General features: G+C 44.0%; 1 protein-coding gene across 1 annotated transcript; it reads right to left on the reverse strand.

Annotated features, from left to right (window-relative positions):
• Positions 1-3,583: 3,583 nt before the first annotated feature.
• On the reverse strand, positions 3,584-14,089 carry LOC135505595 (melanocortin-2 receptor accessory protein 2A-like). The gene is made up of 3 exons (XM_064924659.1): positions 13,936-14,089; positions 9,516-9,615; positions 3,584-5,128 (listed from the first exon to the last, which is right to left on the reverse strand). Exons 1-3 carry the CDS (start codon positions 14,060-14,062, stop codon positions 4,657-4,659), a joined length of 699 nt encoding a protein of 232 aa, XP_064780731.1. The 5' UTR covers positions 14,063-14,089; the 3' UTR covers positions 3,584-4,656.
• Positions 14,090-14,406: the final 317 nt, after the last annotated feature.

Raw genomic sequence — 14,406 nt, forward strand, 5'->3', positions numbered from 1 at the left:
GAGCCAAAAGATCTCTGTATCCGCATAGCGTAACAGAGTAGAAAATTGGTCGTAAGTACCAAGTGTAGAGACATTTTACTCATGCTCTCATGGGTAAAAATAAAAGCGAGCCTTCTTGACATATTGCCCGCTTAACCCGGATGCCAGTCACACCAATGTGTCAGAGGAAACGCCGTCGAACTCACGACCGAAGTCAGTTTGCAGGAGCCCGGTCCGCCACAAGGAGTTGCTAGAGCACGATGAGACAAGTCCGGCCAAACCCTCCTCTAACCCGGACGAAGCTGGGCCAATTGTGCGCCGCCCCATGGGTCTCCCGGTCACAGCTGGCTGTGACACAGCCTAGGATTGAACCCAGGGCTGCAGTCGTGTCTCAGCACTCATTGTTGAATTTGCATTTCCAACTTGTTGTGTAATGTTCATGTCCAATGGCCGATGCGCACAGACATTTTTTCTATCATTTCTCTTCATATGACAAGGATTGAAATTGACAAGGATTTGCCAGTAGATTGTCGACTTGACTCATAACGATGACTGCTTGTCTAGCTTGCAAACTACATTGTGAAAATATGATATTGGCATGATCAGTCCAATCAAAGCTATGGTAGATATGTGATTTGACGTCATTTTATCTGTGGCCAATGACCTTGAGCCTTCTTGGATGGGCACTTCTAACGTAACTCTATGGCAGCACCCAAGGGGGAAAAATAAATTCTCTCCCAGTAGATTTTGCGGCGACGTAGTGTCCCCATGAGTGATGGAACACTGAGCCAATCACGGCTCAACTTGAGAACATTACCAACCCCTACGCTCTGTATTTTCCGCTGGCTGCCCTACCACCTCAAAAAGCACTGAGCGAGGCTGAAAGACCTGCATTTAGGAGCTACCTTACTTAAGAAAACAAAAAAGACACAATTTTTACATGCAGCTTTATTGTCTCAATTAGTTTTTTTTACATTGCTTGCAAACTGATATGTGACACGTATGCCAAAATAACATGCAAAACAGTCAACAAATAAAAAATATAACAGGTGAGGCTCTGATGCATCACCAATGGTCTCAAAAATGTTAGCTACTCTACAACACCTAACAGGACTTAGAGAAAGAGAGTTTTAGAGTGTGTGAGAGAGAGTGTTACAGAGTGTGAGAAAGAGAGAGAAAGAAAGAACACGATGAAAACAAATTTCCCTCAAAACTAGTGATACCTGTCCTCCATAGAGCAAAACTGAGTCCTGTTTTTGCGAACATTACATTTGTCAAGGGACAACGGTCCACTCTTAGAAAAAAGGTTCCAAAATGATTTTTCAGCTGTCCCCATAGGAGAACACTTTTGCTTCTATGTACACTATATATTTACTTACAGTTGAAGTTGGAAGTTTACATACACTTAAGTTGAAGTCATTAAAACTCATTTTTCAACCACTCCACAAATTTCTTAAAAACAAATGATAGTTTTGGCAAGTTGGTTAGGACATCGACTTTGTGCATGACACAGGTACTTTTTCCAACAATGATTTACAGATTATTTCACTTATAATTCCCTGTATCACAATTCCCCTGGGTCAGAAGTTTACATATACTAAGTTGACGGCGCCTTTGAACAGCCTGGAAAATTCCAGAAAATGATGTCATGGCTTTAGAAGCTTCTGTTTGGCTAATTGATATCATTTTGGGTCAATTGGAGATGTACCTGTGGGTGTATTTCAAGGCCTACCTTCACACTCAGTGCCTCTTTGCTTGACATCAAGTCAGCAAAAATGGTAGACCTCCACAAGTCTCATTCATCCTTTGGAGCAATTTCCAAACCCCTAAAGGTACCACGTTCATCTGTACAAACAATAGTACGCAAGTATAAACACCATGGGACCACGCAACCATCATACCGCTCAGGAAGAAGACACGTTCTGTCTCCTAGAGATGAACGTACTTTGGTGCAAAAAGTGCAAATCAATCCCAGAACAACAGCAAAGGACCTTGTGAAGATGCTGGAGGAAACAGGTGCGAAAGTATCTATATCCACAGTAAAACGAGTCCTATATCGACATAACTTGAAAGGCCGCTCAGCAAGGAAGAAGCCACTGCTCCAAAACCACCATAAAAAAGCCAGACTAGGATTTGCAACTGCACATGGGGACAAAGATTGTATTTTTTGGAGAAATGTCCTCTGGTCTGATGAAACAAAATAGAACTGTTTGGCCATAATGACCATAGTTATGTTTGTTGTCCAAATGGACAATGACCCCAAGCATACTTCCAAAGTTGTGGCAAAATGGCTTAAGGACAACAAAGTCAAGGTATTGGACTGGCCATCACAAAGCCCTGACCTCAATCCTATAGAAAATGTGTTGCCAGAACTGAAAAAGCGTGTGCGAGCAAGGAGGCCTACAAACCTGACTCAGTTACATCAGCTCTGTCAGGAGGAATGGGCCAAAATTCTTGTGGGAAGCTTGTGGAAGGCTACCCGAAACATTTGACCGAAGTTAAACAATTTAAAGGCAATGCTACCAAATACTAATTGAGTGTATGTAAACTTCTGACCCACTGGGAATGTGATGAAAGAAAACAAAGCTGAAATAAATCATTCTCTCTACTATTATTCTGAAATTTCACATTCTTAAAATTAAGTGGTGATCCTAACTGCCCCCGTGCATAAAGTTTGACTGGCCTGCACAGAGCCCTGACCTCAACCCCATCGAACACATTTGGGATGATTTGGAACACCGACTGCGAGCCAGGCCTAATCGCCCAACATCAGAGCCCGACCTCACTAATGCTCTTGTGGCTGAATGGAAGCAAGTCCCCACAGCAATGTTCCAGCATCTAGTGGAAAGCCTTCCCAGAAGAGTGGAGGCTGTTATAGCAGCAAAGGGGGGACCAACTCCACATTAATGCACATCATCTTGGAATCAGAGGTTCAATGAGCATACTTTTGGTCATGTAGTGTATATAGAACCAAAATGGTTCTACTTGGAACCAACTAGGGTTCTTCAATGGTTTCTCTTATGGGGAGAGTTGAAGAACCGTATTATGTTCTAGATAGCACCTTTATTTCTAAGAGTGTAGATGGCAGGTTTAGTGTTTGTACCTCCCTCCCTCCCTTGTTTGTCAGCATCAAGTCTCCTGGTTTGAATGCATTAATTGACATCTAATGCTGATCGGCTCACTTGTATTCGCCACACACCTCTTTGTATGTGTCCCAAATTGCAACCAATCACTACTTAGTGTGCAATGTGCACTAAAGGGAATAGGGTGCCATTTGGGACGCAGGCTAGTCTTTGCAAGATGAATGCAGGATGACATCTCCTCTAACTTACAATGAGACAATCTCCTTGTACCTTGTATTGTCATCTTGTTATTGACTAATGTGTTTGTATTATGAAAGGCTTGTTTTTTCTGTTCTTTCATAAAGCAAACAAAGCTTAGATTAGATGCAGCTGCCGGTTCTGAAGCTGGCCGAAGACTTTAATTAGCTGTCTATGCTATGCTAGTGTAATATACCTGTAAACGAAAAACACACGGAGACTCATGGCTGATGGTTTATATTACCTGTATAATCATCTATACATGAACAGTATTTATACATGCATTTATACATTTAGAACCTGCTTCTTTAGTGTCTGATGATGTTTCTGTCTGGAACATTTCTCAGTCAAGATACGACAAGGGCAACGGAAGACAAGTGTTCATAAATATGTATTCCACACAGTCTCTCTCTCTCTCTCTCTCTCTCGCTCTACTCCAACCCCCTCTCTGCTTTTTCATTCAATCTTTATGAGATGGTTTCTCATAAAGAGGCATCTCATCTCTCCAGTGTAGTGTCATCCAGCCCATACTTATAAAATGAATTCATGAGTTAGCCATTAAGATAATGTAATGGTTTGTGATGGTTTGGTGCGGCAGGAAGCCTAGTGGTTAGAGCATTGGACTAGTAACCGGGAGGTTGCTAGATCGAATCCCCGAGCTGACAACGTAGAAAGCTGTCGTTCTGCCCCTGAACAAGGCAGTTAACCCAATGTTCCTAGGCCATCATTGTAAATAAGAATTTGTTCTTAACTAAACTTGCTTAATTAAATAAAGGTTTAAAAAAAGACGCTGCAGTTTCCACTTGAGAATATTCTCCCTTGCAGAAAACAATGTCACCCTGTGTCAACCTATTAGTACAAGCTAACAAGTAAGGTTCACCAGGGGCTGATGGTGGTTTGTAGAGAGTATTTCCAGCCAATAGCCAGATGGAAAAGAGCTAGGTCATGTTCATGAGGCACCAAACACAGGAAAATGGACTGAAACAGGGCGGGACTAACTGGAATTGTCCATTAAGAAACACAAATGTTTGTTTTTATGTTGCAAAATGTTTTTTGTTGTATGCCCTAATGAACACAATGCTGGTAGTCATGGGTGAGGTCAGTGTGACTTTACAGTACCTGTTAGTCCACACTCCTATAAAAGAAATGAGAAGAGGCCATTTGGAACTCAAGTATTGCAATTCATTAGCAGCTATGGTAACATATCTCCAATAATGATGTCAATGACGTGCTTCTACACCTGCATTGCTTGCTGTTTGGGGTTTTAGGCTGGGTTTCTGTACAGCACTTTGAGATATCAGCTGATGTACGAAGGGCTATATAAATAAATTTGATTTGATTTGGAGGGGGCGGGGCCTCAGCTGATTACGTGGTGGCCATCCTGAACACACGATTGGCTGTCCAGGAGGGTGGGCGGCTCACAGAGCAGCAGATCATCCTCTCCCGTCATTGAGCTGTCCTCTGAATTCACAAAGTTGGGAATGTCGAAGTGGTGCGACAGGAAGCTGTGTTCCCTCTCTGACTTTCCCTCCTCTGGAAGTCCCTGGAGGTCGATACCGTCGTCTCCCCGCTTGCTGGCTTCCCCCGCCTCCCCCATCTCCTCCAACCCGAAGGAGCTGCGTCCTCCCAGACTCCCACGGACCCTATGCGGCCCACATCCACCCCCTCTCCCCTGCTTCTCCTTGCTGATGTAGAAGAAGGAGCGTGATTCGTCCAGAAGGGGGCGCGAGAAGGCCTTGTCCTCGTCGGCCAGGGAGTCCCCCTGGGGGCAGTGGATGTCCACGACGCAGTTCCCCAGCCGGTGGCGCTTCTCGCACGGATCCGGGTTTCTGTTGGGGAGGGAGAATAGAGAGCGAGATGTTACGAGGAGAGGAGAGAGGGAGGGTGCGAAAGAGAGGCCTTCAATAGAGACCTTCATTTTAAAGTGTTTTTATTCCAAGTTTTTATAGAGCCAAACGTACCTAACTAGGTATTTTCCATCATTTTCAACCAATTGCAGTCGTGTTCATTGTCAACTGTTTCTATTGGTCCAGTTAATGGAAGTCGGCAATTGACACGGGTTTCAGCTCAGTAATTGGGTCACCTGCCATCTTAAAGTAGGTGTGCCAGAATGTTGGTGTCAGTAGAATGTGCTTGGAGGAGGGAGAACAGGTGCCTCGCATTGATCAGTACTTCTTGAGAAGTCATTTAAGTCAGTCGAATGTTCAGTAAATCGAGCAAAACCAAAGTTTGCAGAATATCAGTACCCCTGTCTCTGAGCAGGCTAACTCAAGCACATAAACATCAAATGTGGAGTGTATTGAGCCCATCCAGCAAGAACAAAAACGTGGGTATAAACCTATGGTTTAGAGTCCTCAAACTAAACTCTGGACCTCAAAGCCAGTTCCACTGCGTTTATTCATTGTTCCCCTCTACTCAGGGACTGATTTAGACCTGGGACACCAGGTGGGTTCATTTAATTATCCCTTTCAAATTCATCAAAGCGCTTTTCACCAAGGAAAAAAGCATAACTCTAAAAGCAAGAACTGGAGGATCACCTGGAAAAAAAACAAATTATTTTATAGAATAGCATGTCATATATCACTTAATCCGGCATAGCCAAAGACAAGACAACAACCATGACCACTACTGCAGCATGCACCAGGTGCCTGCTTGGATAACTTCAAGTGGGCCAGAATGAAGATTGAATAAATACCTTGCAAATCAAGAAGCATGTCTATCACTAAAGGTAAACTGTCTGACAAAGGTTTCAATGATGAGCCAATACCAACAGAGCAGCCCATAAAAACCCTTGGAAGTATTGTATGATGCAAGCCGCAAGGTCACAGACCCAGCCCAGGTGATGACGGTATGATGCAAGTCTCAAGGTCACAGACCCAGCCCAGGTGATGACGGTATGATGCAAGTCTCAAGGTCACAGACCCAGCCCAGGTGATGACGGTATGATGCAAGTCTCAAGGTCACAGACCCAGCCCAGGTGATGACGGTATGATGCAAGTCTCAAGGTCACAGACCCAGCCCAGGTGATGACGGTATGATGCAAGTCTCAAGGACACAGACCCAGCCCAGGTGATGACGGTATGATGCAAGTCTCAAGGACACAGACCCAGCCCAGGTGATGACGGTATGATGCAAGTCTCAAGGTCACAGACCCAGCCCAGGTGATGACGGTATGATGCAAGTCTCAAGGTCACAGACCCAGCCCAGGTGATGACGGTATGATGCAAGTCTCAAGGTCACAGACCCAGCCCAGGTGATGACGGTATGATGCAAGTCTCAAGGTCACAGACCCAGCCCAGGTGATGACGGTATGATGCAAGTCTCAAGGTCACAGACCCAGCCCAGGTGATGACGGTATGATGCAAGTCTCAAGGTCACAGACCCAGCCCAGGTGATGACGGTATGATGCAAGTCTCAAGGTCACAGACCCAGCCCAGGTGATGACGGTATGATGCAAGTCTCAAGGTCACAGACCCAGCCCAGGTGATGACGGTATGATGCAAGTCTCAAGGTCACAGACCCAGCCCAGGTGATGACGGTATGATGCAAGTCTCAAGGTCACAGACCCAGCCCAGGTGCTAAGGCAGGAGACCATCAGAGGACTCAAGAGCATTGACAGGTCCATCCATCCTGCCAAGCTGAAGCTTTGAAACCAAGTGAACAACCATCAATGCCTTGCCTTTGTCCACGGAGGAGAACAAAAACGGAGAAATCTCTCTCCAAGGACAAAGGCTGGAAATCTGAATACGACCCTAGAATGGAAAATGCTGACTGATGTGGACCAATGCCTCACAGTTCCATCTGAGATACAACAGCTGTTACCAACCTAAGACCAAACCTGGTACTATGGTCTACTATGGTCCCAGTCTCTGTGCTCTCTCTACTTTGTGAAGTTAACTGTGCCTTGGGATGATAAGGTGGACGAGGCATACGAGAGGAAGAGACTGAGCTTGCAGTAGATACCGAGCAGGGAGGCTGGAAAGCAAGAGTTTGCCCAATGGAGGTTGGGTGTCGTGGATTTGTGGCAACATCTACTACCAGGTTGCTGAAGGACCTTGGGATTCACTGCCAAGCCTCATGTCAAAACATGAAGGCAACTTCAGAGGCTGCTGAAAGGGGTAGCCAGTGGCTCTGGCTGTAGAGAAAATAATCCAGATGGGCCTCAAAGGGAGCGGGGAGGAGATTGAGCAGGTATAGAGGGGGCTGGTTCTGGGATACCAGAATTCACTGTTGAGCCTTCTGGAAATGCTGTGGACTCATCAACGAAACATTTAAGATGGAAGGGTCCCACTTGAAAACACCAATGAAATATCGGCCTTATCCCCATCAACAACATCAAGCAAGTTCTGTTAGTGCTCACAATCTACTATTGGCCAAAGGGTTTATAGCACCATGTCCTGTGTATTCAGAACTACCTTTAACTACGGTGAGCCATATACGTTTTAGCTGACAGTTTTGTATGTTTAACTTGCTCTGCTACTGCAGTTTTAAATAAAGTAATTTTGAATAGGACATTCTCAGTCCGATTTTAAGCCTTTTAAGTGTTAGAGTATTGGCCATCTCTCTCACAGAGGGGGTTAGAGTGGAGAGGAGGGGGGGGTTTAGAGACGAGGGAAGAGAGAGGATAAAAGGAGAGAAGAGAAGAGGGGGTTAGAGAGGAGAGGAGGGGGGGTTAGAGAGGAGGGAAGAGAGAGGATAAAAGGAGAGAAGAGAAGAGGGGGTTAGAGAGAGAGGAAAGGATAAGAGAGGAGAGGTTAGTTGAGGAGAAGGGTTAGTAGAAGAGAAGAGGGGAAGGTTAGGAGTGGAGAGAAATTCAATTTAATAGGACTTTAGGAAAGATTATGAGGATGTATGGATGAAAGGAGAGGGCAGAGAGAAGTCTATGAAAGAGCAGAGAAGTTAAGTGGATGTGAGCAAGATGAAGAGGAGAACCCACTGGGCACAGACGTCAGTTCAAGTCTAGATTTACATTTGGTTGAGTTGTCAACTAACGTCAATTTAACGTGAAATCAACAACAAAAATGTCACCATGTCATTGTATTTAGGTTAAAAGTTGGGTGGAAAAAAAATACAAAATGACCTTACTTTTTGCAAATCCAATACTTTCCCCACATTGTTTCAACGTCATCACATAGATTTTTTTGGGTTACAATGACCTGGAAACAACGTTGATTCAACAGTTGCCCAGTGGGAAGGGACAAAGCAGAAGGAGCAATACTTGTCAATGAATTTATATTACTTTCGAGGACAGCAATATAGCTCCTGAATGTCTTATAATCCAACATTTGATTGAATCCTTTATCAGATTGTGTAATTCAGAAATAATCTTCACAGATTGACGATTTATCACATTATGGAGAGAACAGATTATATTCACTGGGTGATTACTAGATTTTTATTTTTTTCCCCAAAGGTAGCCTTTCTTAACCTGGTCCCAGATCTGTTTGTGCTGTTTTGCCAATAATCATATGGGAGTGAGCAAGACAGCACAAATGGTGCTTTTTCCATTGAGACTTCCCTCCACACCAGTGTGTCACCAGTGTTTTGTGTTAATGGAAGCTCTAGTGTTAGTGTGTTTCCACTCCAGAGCCAAGCCATCTACATCTAAAGTGCCATGAAACAGCCTCAAGAGGTGAGACTTAATGGATTGATGCAGAGACAAATGAATATAAACAGATAAATAAAGCTCCTGATTTCTCCTTGACATATACCTCTCATTCTTATTTATTATCTACTAATGGAAATCCTGCTGATGGCATATTAACCAAAAAGCAAAATGTTAGCCACAGTTGTTCTGCAGTGCGGTAGGTAAGACAGTTGGATATGATCGAGGGAATCAGTCTTTGGCTCTGTCTCAATTGTCTAAAAATCTGTTCTCTCCTCTGGTCTTCTCCTTCATTTGTACTGATTAGAAAAGACTTGGCAGGTGAAAACAATATGGTGGAAGCTCATCATTAGGCTGGCTTTCACCTGCTCAATTATTTTAGATTAGTGCAGATAACGGAGAGGAGGCGGGGCGGGAACAGACTAAGACAATTGAGAAAAAGGCCTTGAAACTGCAATGCTAGTTTCTGGGGCTGTCCATGGTTTCCTGAAGGGCTCCCAGCAAAGGGGGGAAGAGGTAACGGGTAGAGGGTTTCAGGGGAAAGGGGGAACGTAGATGGGGTAGACAGATTGTACGGTTTAGGGGGGAAAGAGGGGCTGTTTTCAACTCACTCTTGGTGCGGGGCTCCTGTCTTGGTCAGCAGGGTGAGGATGAAGAACATGAAGACGACGAACACGGCTAGTCCCACCCAGAAGCCGATGACGATGGAGTCTGCAACATCAGATCAACAAGGGATTATGGCCCAGTTCCATTCAGTAAATAGTCATTAAGTTGTAAAACAAGCACACTGCGTTGGAATATGTTACAGCATCTCCATCTCTTCCTCTGTCTTTCAGGTTTCTCTTATTCCCTCTCTTTAAATACAGTAAGATTGTTTTGGTGAGATTTTTGGATGAGATGGAGAAGTGAATGCAACATATGTATTATTAACTTGCCGATACCATTTAATATACAGCGGCTTGCAAAATTATTCACCCACCCCCATTTTTCCTATTTTGTTGCCTTCCGACCTGGAATTAAAATGGATTTTTGTGTGGTTTGTATAATTTGATTAATACAACATGCCTACCACTTTGAAGATGCAAAATATTTTTTATTGTGAAACAAACAAGAAATAAGACAAAAAAACAGAACTTGAGCGTGCATAACTATTCACCCCCCCCCCACCAACTTTTGCAGCAACTGTAGCTGCAAGTCTCTTGGCATATTGCTCTACAAGCTTGGCACATCTAGCCACTGGGATTTTTGCCCATTCTTCAAGGCAAAACTGCTCCAGCTCCTTCAAGTTGGATGGGTTCCGCTGGTGTACAGCAATCTAAGTCATACCACAGATTCTCAATTGGATTGAGATCTGGGCATTGACTAGGCCATTCCAAGACATTTAAATGTTTCCCCTTAAACCACTAGAGTGTTGCTTTAGCAGTATGCTTACGGTCATTGTCCTGCTGGAAGGTGAACCTCCGTCCCAGTCTCAAATCTCGAAGACTGTAACAGGTTTCCCCTCAAGAATTTGCCTGTATTTAGTGACATCCATCATTCCTTCAATTCTGACCAGTTTCCCAGTCCCTGCCGATGAAAAACATCCCCACAGCATGCTGCAACCACCATGCTTCACTATGGGGATAGTATTCTCAGGGTGATGAGAGAAGTTGGGTTTGCGCCAGATATAGTGTTTTCCTTGATGGCCAAATCGGCTCAATTGTATTCTTATCTGACCAGAGTACATTCTCCATATGTTTGGGGAGTCTCCCACATACCTTTTGGCGAACACCAAACATGTTTGCTTATTTTTTTCTGGACACTCTTCCATAAAGCCCAGCTCTGTGGAGTGTACGGCTTAAAGTGGTCCTATGGACAGATACTCCAATCTCTGTGGTGGAGTTTTGCAGCTCCTTCAGGGTTATCTTTGGTCTCTTAGTTGCCTCTCTGATTAATGCCCACCTTGCCTGGTCTGAGAGTTTTGGTGGGCGGCCCTCTCTTGGCAGGTTAGTTGTGGTGTCATTCTTTCCATTTTTTAATAATGGAGTTAATGGTGCTCCGTGGGATGTTCAAAGTTTCAGATTTTTTATAACCCAACCCTGATCTGTCCTTCTCCATAACCTTGTCCCTGACCTGTTTGGAGAGCTCCTTGGTCTTCATAGTGCCACTTGCTTGGTTGTGCCCCTTGCTTAGTGGTGTTGCAGACACTGGGGCCTTTCAGAACAGGTGTATATATACTAAGATCATGTGATACTTAAATAAAGTCTACCAGTGTGCAATCTAACTAATTATGTGACTAATTATGTGACTTATGAAGGTAGATGGTTGCACCAGATCTTATTTAGACGCTTCATAGCAAAGGGGGTGAATACACATGCAAACACCACTTTTCCATATGTTATTTTTTAAATTTCACTTAATTTTTTGGGGACTATTTGTGTATGTCCATTACATAAAATCCAAATAAAAATCCATTTAAATTACAGGTGGAAATGCAACAAAATAGGAAAAACGCCAAGGGGGATGAATACTTTTGCAAGGCACTGTAAACCTAAGCATGAAACCCTAGGCCTATAGACATTGGCTATATATTTTATCCCAGGATGAATTTAAACAATAGCTGTTGATGACTTCCTAAATGCTTTAGTCCTAAATTACAGAATTGAATATAAACTCAGCAAAAAAAAGAAACGTCCCCTTACTGTGAACTGCATTTATTTTCAGCAAACTTAACATGTGTAAATATTTGGATGAACATAAGATTCAACAACTGAAACAAACTGAACAAGTTCCACAGACATGTGACTAACATAATTTTAATAATGTGTCCTTGAACAAAGGGGGGTTTAAGTACTGCAGTGCATCTCCTCCTTGTGGACTGCACCAGATTTGCCAGTTCTTGCTGTGAGATGTTACCCCACTCTTCCACCCAGGCACAATGCATGTTCCCGGAAATGTCTTTGGGGGGGGGGATGCCCTAGCCCTCACCCTCCAATCCAACAGGTCTCGGACGTGCTCAATGGGATTGAGATCCGGGCTCTTCGCTGCCCATGGCAGAACACTGAAATTCCTGACTTGCAGGAAATCATGCACAGAACAAGCAGTATGGCTGGTGGCAATGTCATGCTGGAGGGTGATGTCAGGATGAGCCTGCAGGAAGGGTACCACATGAGGGAGGAAGATGTCTTCCCTGTAACGCACAGCCTTGAGATTGCCTGCAATGGCAACAAGCTCAGTCCGATGATGATGTGGCACACTGCCCCAAACCATGACGGACCCTCCACCTCGATCCCGCTCCAGAGTACAGGCCTCGGTGTAACGCTCATTCCTTTGACGATAAATGCGAATCCGACCATCACCCCTGGTGAGACAAAAATGCAACTTGTCAGTGAAGAGCACTTTTTGCCAGTCCTGTCTGGTCCAGCGACGGTGGGCTTGTGCCCATATGCAACATTGTTGCCGGTGATGTCTGGCGAGGACCTGCCTTACAACAGGCCTACAAGCCCTCAGTCCAACCTCTCTCAGCCTATTGCGGACAGTCTGAGCACTGATGGAGGGATTGTGCATTCCTGGTGTAACTCAGGCAGTTGTTGTTGCCATCCTGTACCTGTCCCGCAGGTGTGATGTTCGGATGTACCGATCCTGTGCAGGTGTTGTAACACGTGGTCTGCCATGATCAGCTGTCCGTCCTGTCTCCCTATAGCGCGGTCTTAGGCGTCTCACAGTACGGACATTGTAATTTATTGCCCTGGCCACATCTGCAGTCCTCATGCCTCCTTGCAGCATACCTAAGGCAAGTTCACACAGATGAGCAGGGACCCTGGGCATCTTTCTTTTGGTGTTTTTCCAGAGTCAGTAGAAAGGCCTCTTTAGTGTCCATAAGTTTTCGCAACTGTGACCTTAATTGCCTACCGTCTATAAGCTGTTAGTCTCTTAACGACCGTTCCACAGGTGCATGTTCATTAATTGTATATGGTTCATTGAACAAGCATGGGAAACAAATTCTATGAAAGACAGGGTCCTGAAAAAGGGACGTTTCCTTTTTTGCTGAGTTTATGATTGAAGTATTGTAACATTTAATTTGCTCTGTTAAACATACCCTTTGGGATGACTTTGATCGCAACAGTGAATCTATTAGGTGTAGATTTCTCAAATCATTCTCACATTGGTAATAGTCAGTGAAAAATATTTAAGCTGGGCTTGGTTAAAACCCTGCATGGAAGACCAAAGGGATAGCTGTAGATGGCTCAACTCTCCAGTAGAAGGTGCTGCCCAGTTTATAATTAAGCAAGAAGGCATGAGAGGGTGTGGTATATGGCCAATATACCACGGCTAAGGGCTGTTCTTATACACAACGCATCGCGGAGTGCCTGGACACAGCCCTGAGCCGTGGTATATTGGCCATATACCACAAAAAAACCCTGAGATGCCTTATTGCTATTATAAACTGGTTACCAACGTAATTAGAGCAGTAAAAATACATGTCATACGGTCTGATATACCACGGCCGTCAACCAATCAGCATTCTGGGCTCGAACCATCCAGTTTATACTTTTTTCTTATAGAGGATATTGCATAGAGTATCTGATGTTACTTCAAAGGTACAAACTCAACATATTTTATGAGGTTTGTTGAAAATTGGTTACCATAATGACATAATCCTGTGGTTGAATTTTCACTCAAAACAACAGTTGATGACTTTGCAAATCCACTGTATTTTCCACATAGATTCCACATCACAATATGTTGACAAATGATGTTGAAACAAGGTTGATTGAACCAGTCTGTGCCCAGTGGGGTCCCACTGATTTGGAAAAAAGGAGCATTACAATTAGGGAAGCAGCTGCCTGATGCAATTATAGAAACTTAATTAACATAGAGGATAGACGTGGTGGGAGTGTAAACAAACATGCACGCGCGCAGACACACACACGCACAGCGACAAATTCACGCCGACAAAATGTAATGTGCACCCACATTCTATCAATTGACTTATCTAGTGTTTCATTAAGAGGCCAGGGCAGTCGTTTAGTAAAATAAGATGTCACTCACATCGATGAGCCTTGAGACCCTCGAAAGACACGGGCTCGTCATCATCATAATATTCATACTGCCACACATAATCACTGCCACGTGTGCTGCTGGGTCGACTTTGATTATAATTATGGATTTCGGACATCTCAAATGGACTGTGTCACTGGGTTTACCAGACCTAAGAGAAGACAAAAAATAACAGCAAAAGTATTGGCATGCTGAACAACTGGCTTAGACCAGGGCAACCGTATGAAAACCGAACCAGAAATATTTTCCAGAAATATAAGAACAGATGAAAAGTTTCCAATTGAAGTCAAATGTTCACGTTTTTTTGCCTACCTGCATTTCATTCAGAATTTAGAAATCCTACAAATGCTCCAACACGTGTATCCAGCATCCACTCTTGGAAACGGTAATTCAGTCGCGAACAAATGACCAGATTCGGCGCGTCAAATGCGAATTCAAGATAAGAGAAAAGTAGAAAAACCA

This window comes from Oncorhynchus masou, chromosome 19, assembly GCF_036934945.1.
Source record: "Oncorhynchus masou masou isolate Uvic2021 chromosome 19, UVic_Omas_1.1, whole genome shotgun sequence".
Lineage (NCBI taxonomy): Eukaryota > Metazoa > Chordata > Actinopteri > Salmoniformes > Salmonidae > Oncorhynchus > Oncorhynchus masou.

Coding starts and splice junctions, on each gene's coding strand:
- LOC135505595 (XM_064924659.1), bottom strand. CDS start 14,062: ATGTCCGAAATCCATAATTATAATCAAAGTCGACCCAGCAGCACACGT. Junction 9,616..13,935: donor GGGTCTCAAGGCTCATCGAT/GTGAGTGACATC, acceptor CTGATGTTGCAG/ACTCCATCGTCATCGGCTTC. Junction 5,129..9,515: donor ACAGGAGCCCCGCACCAAGA/GTGAGTTGAAAA, acceptor CCTCCCCAACAG/AAACCCGGATCCGTGCGAGA.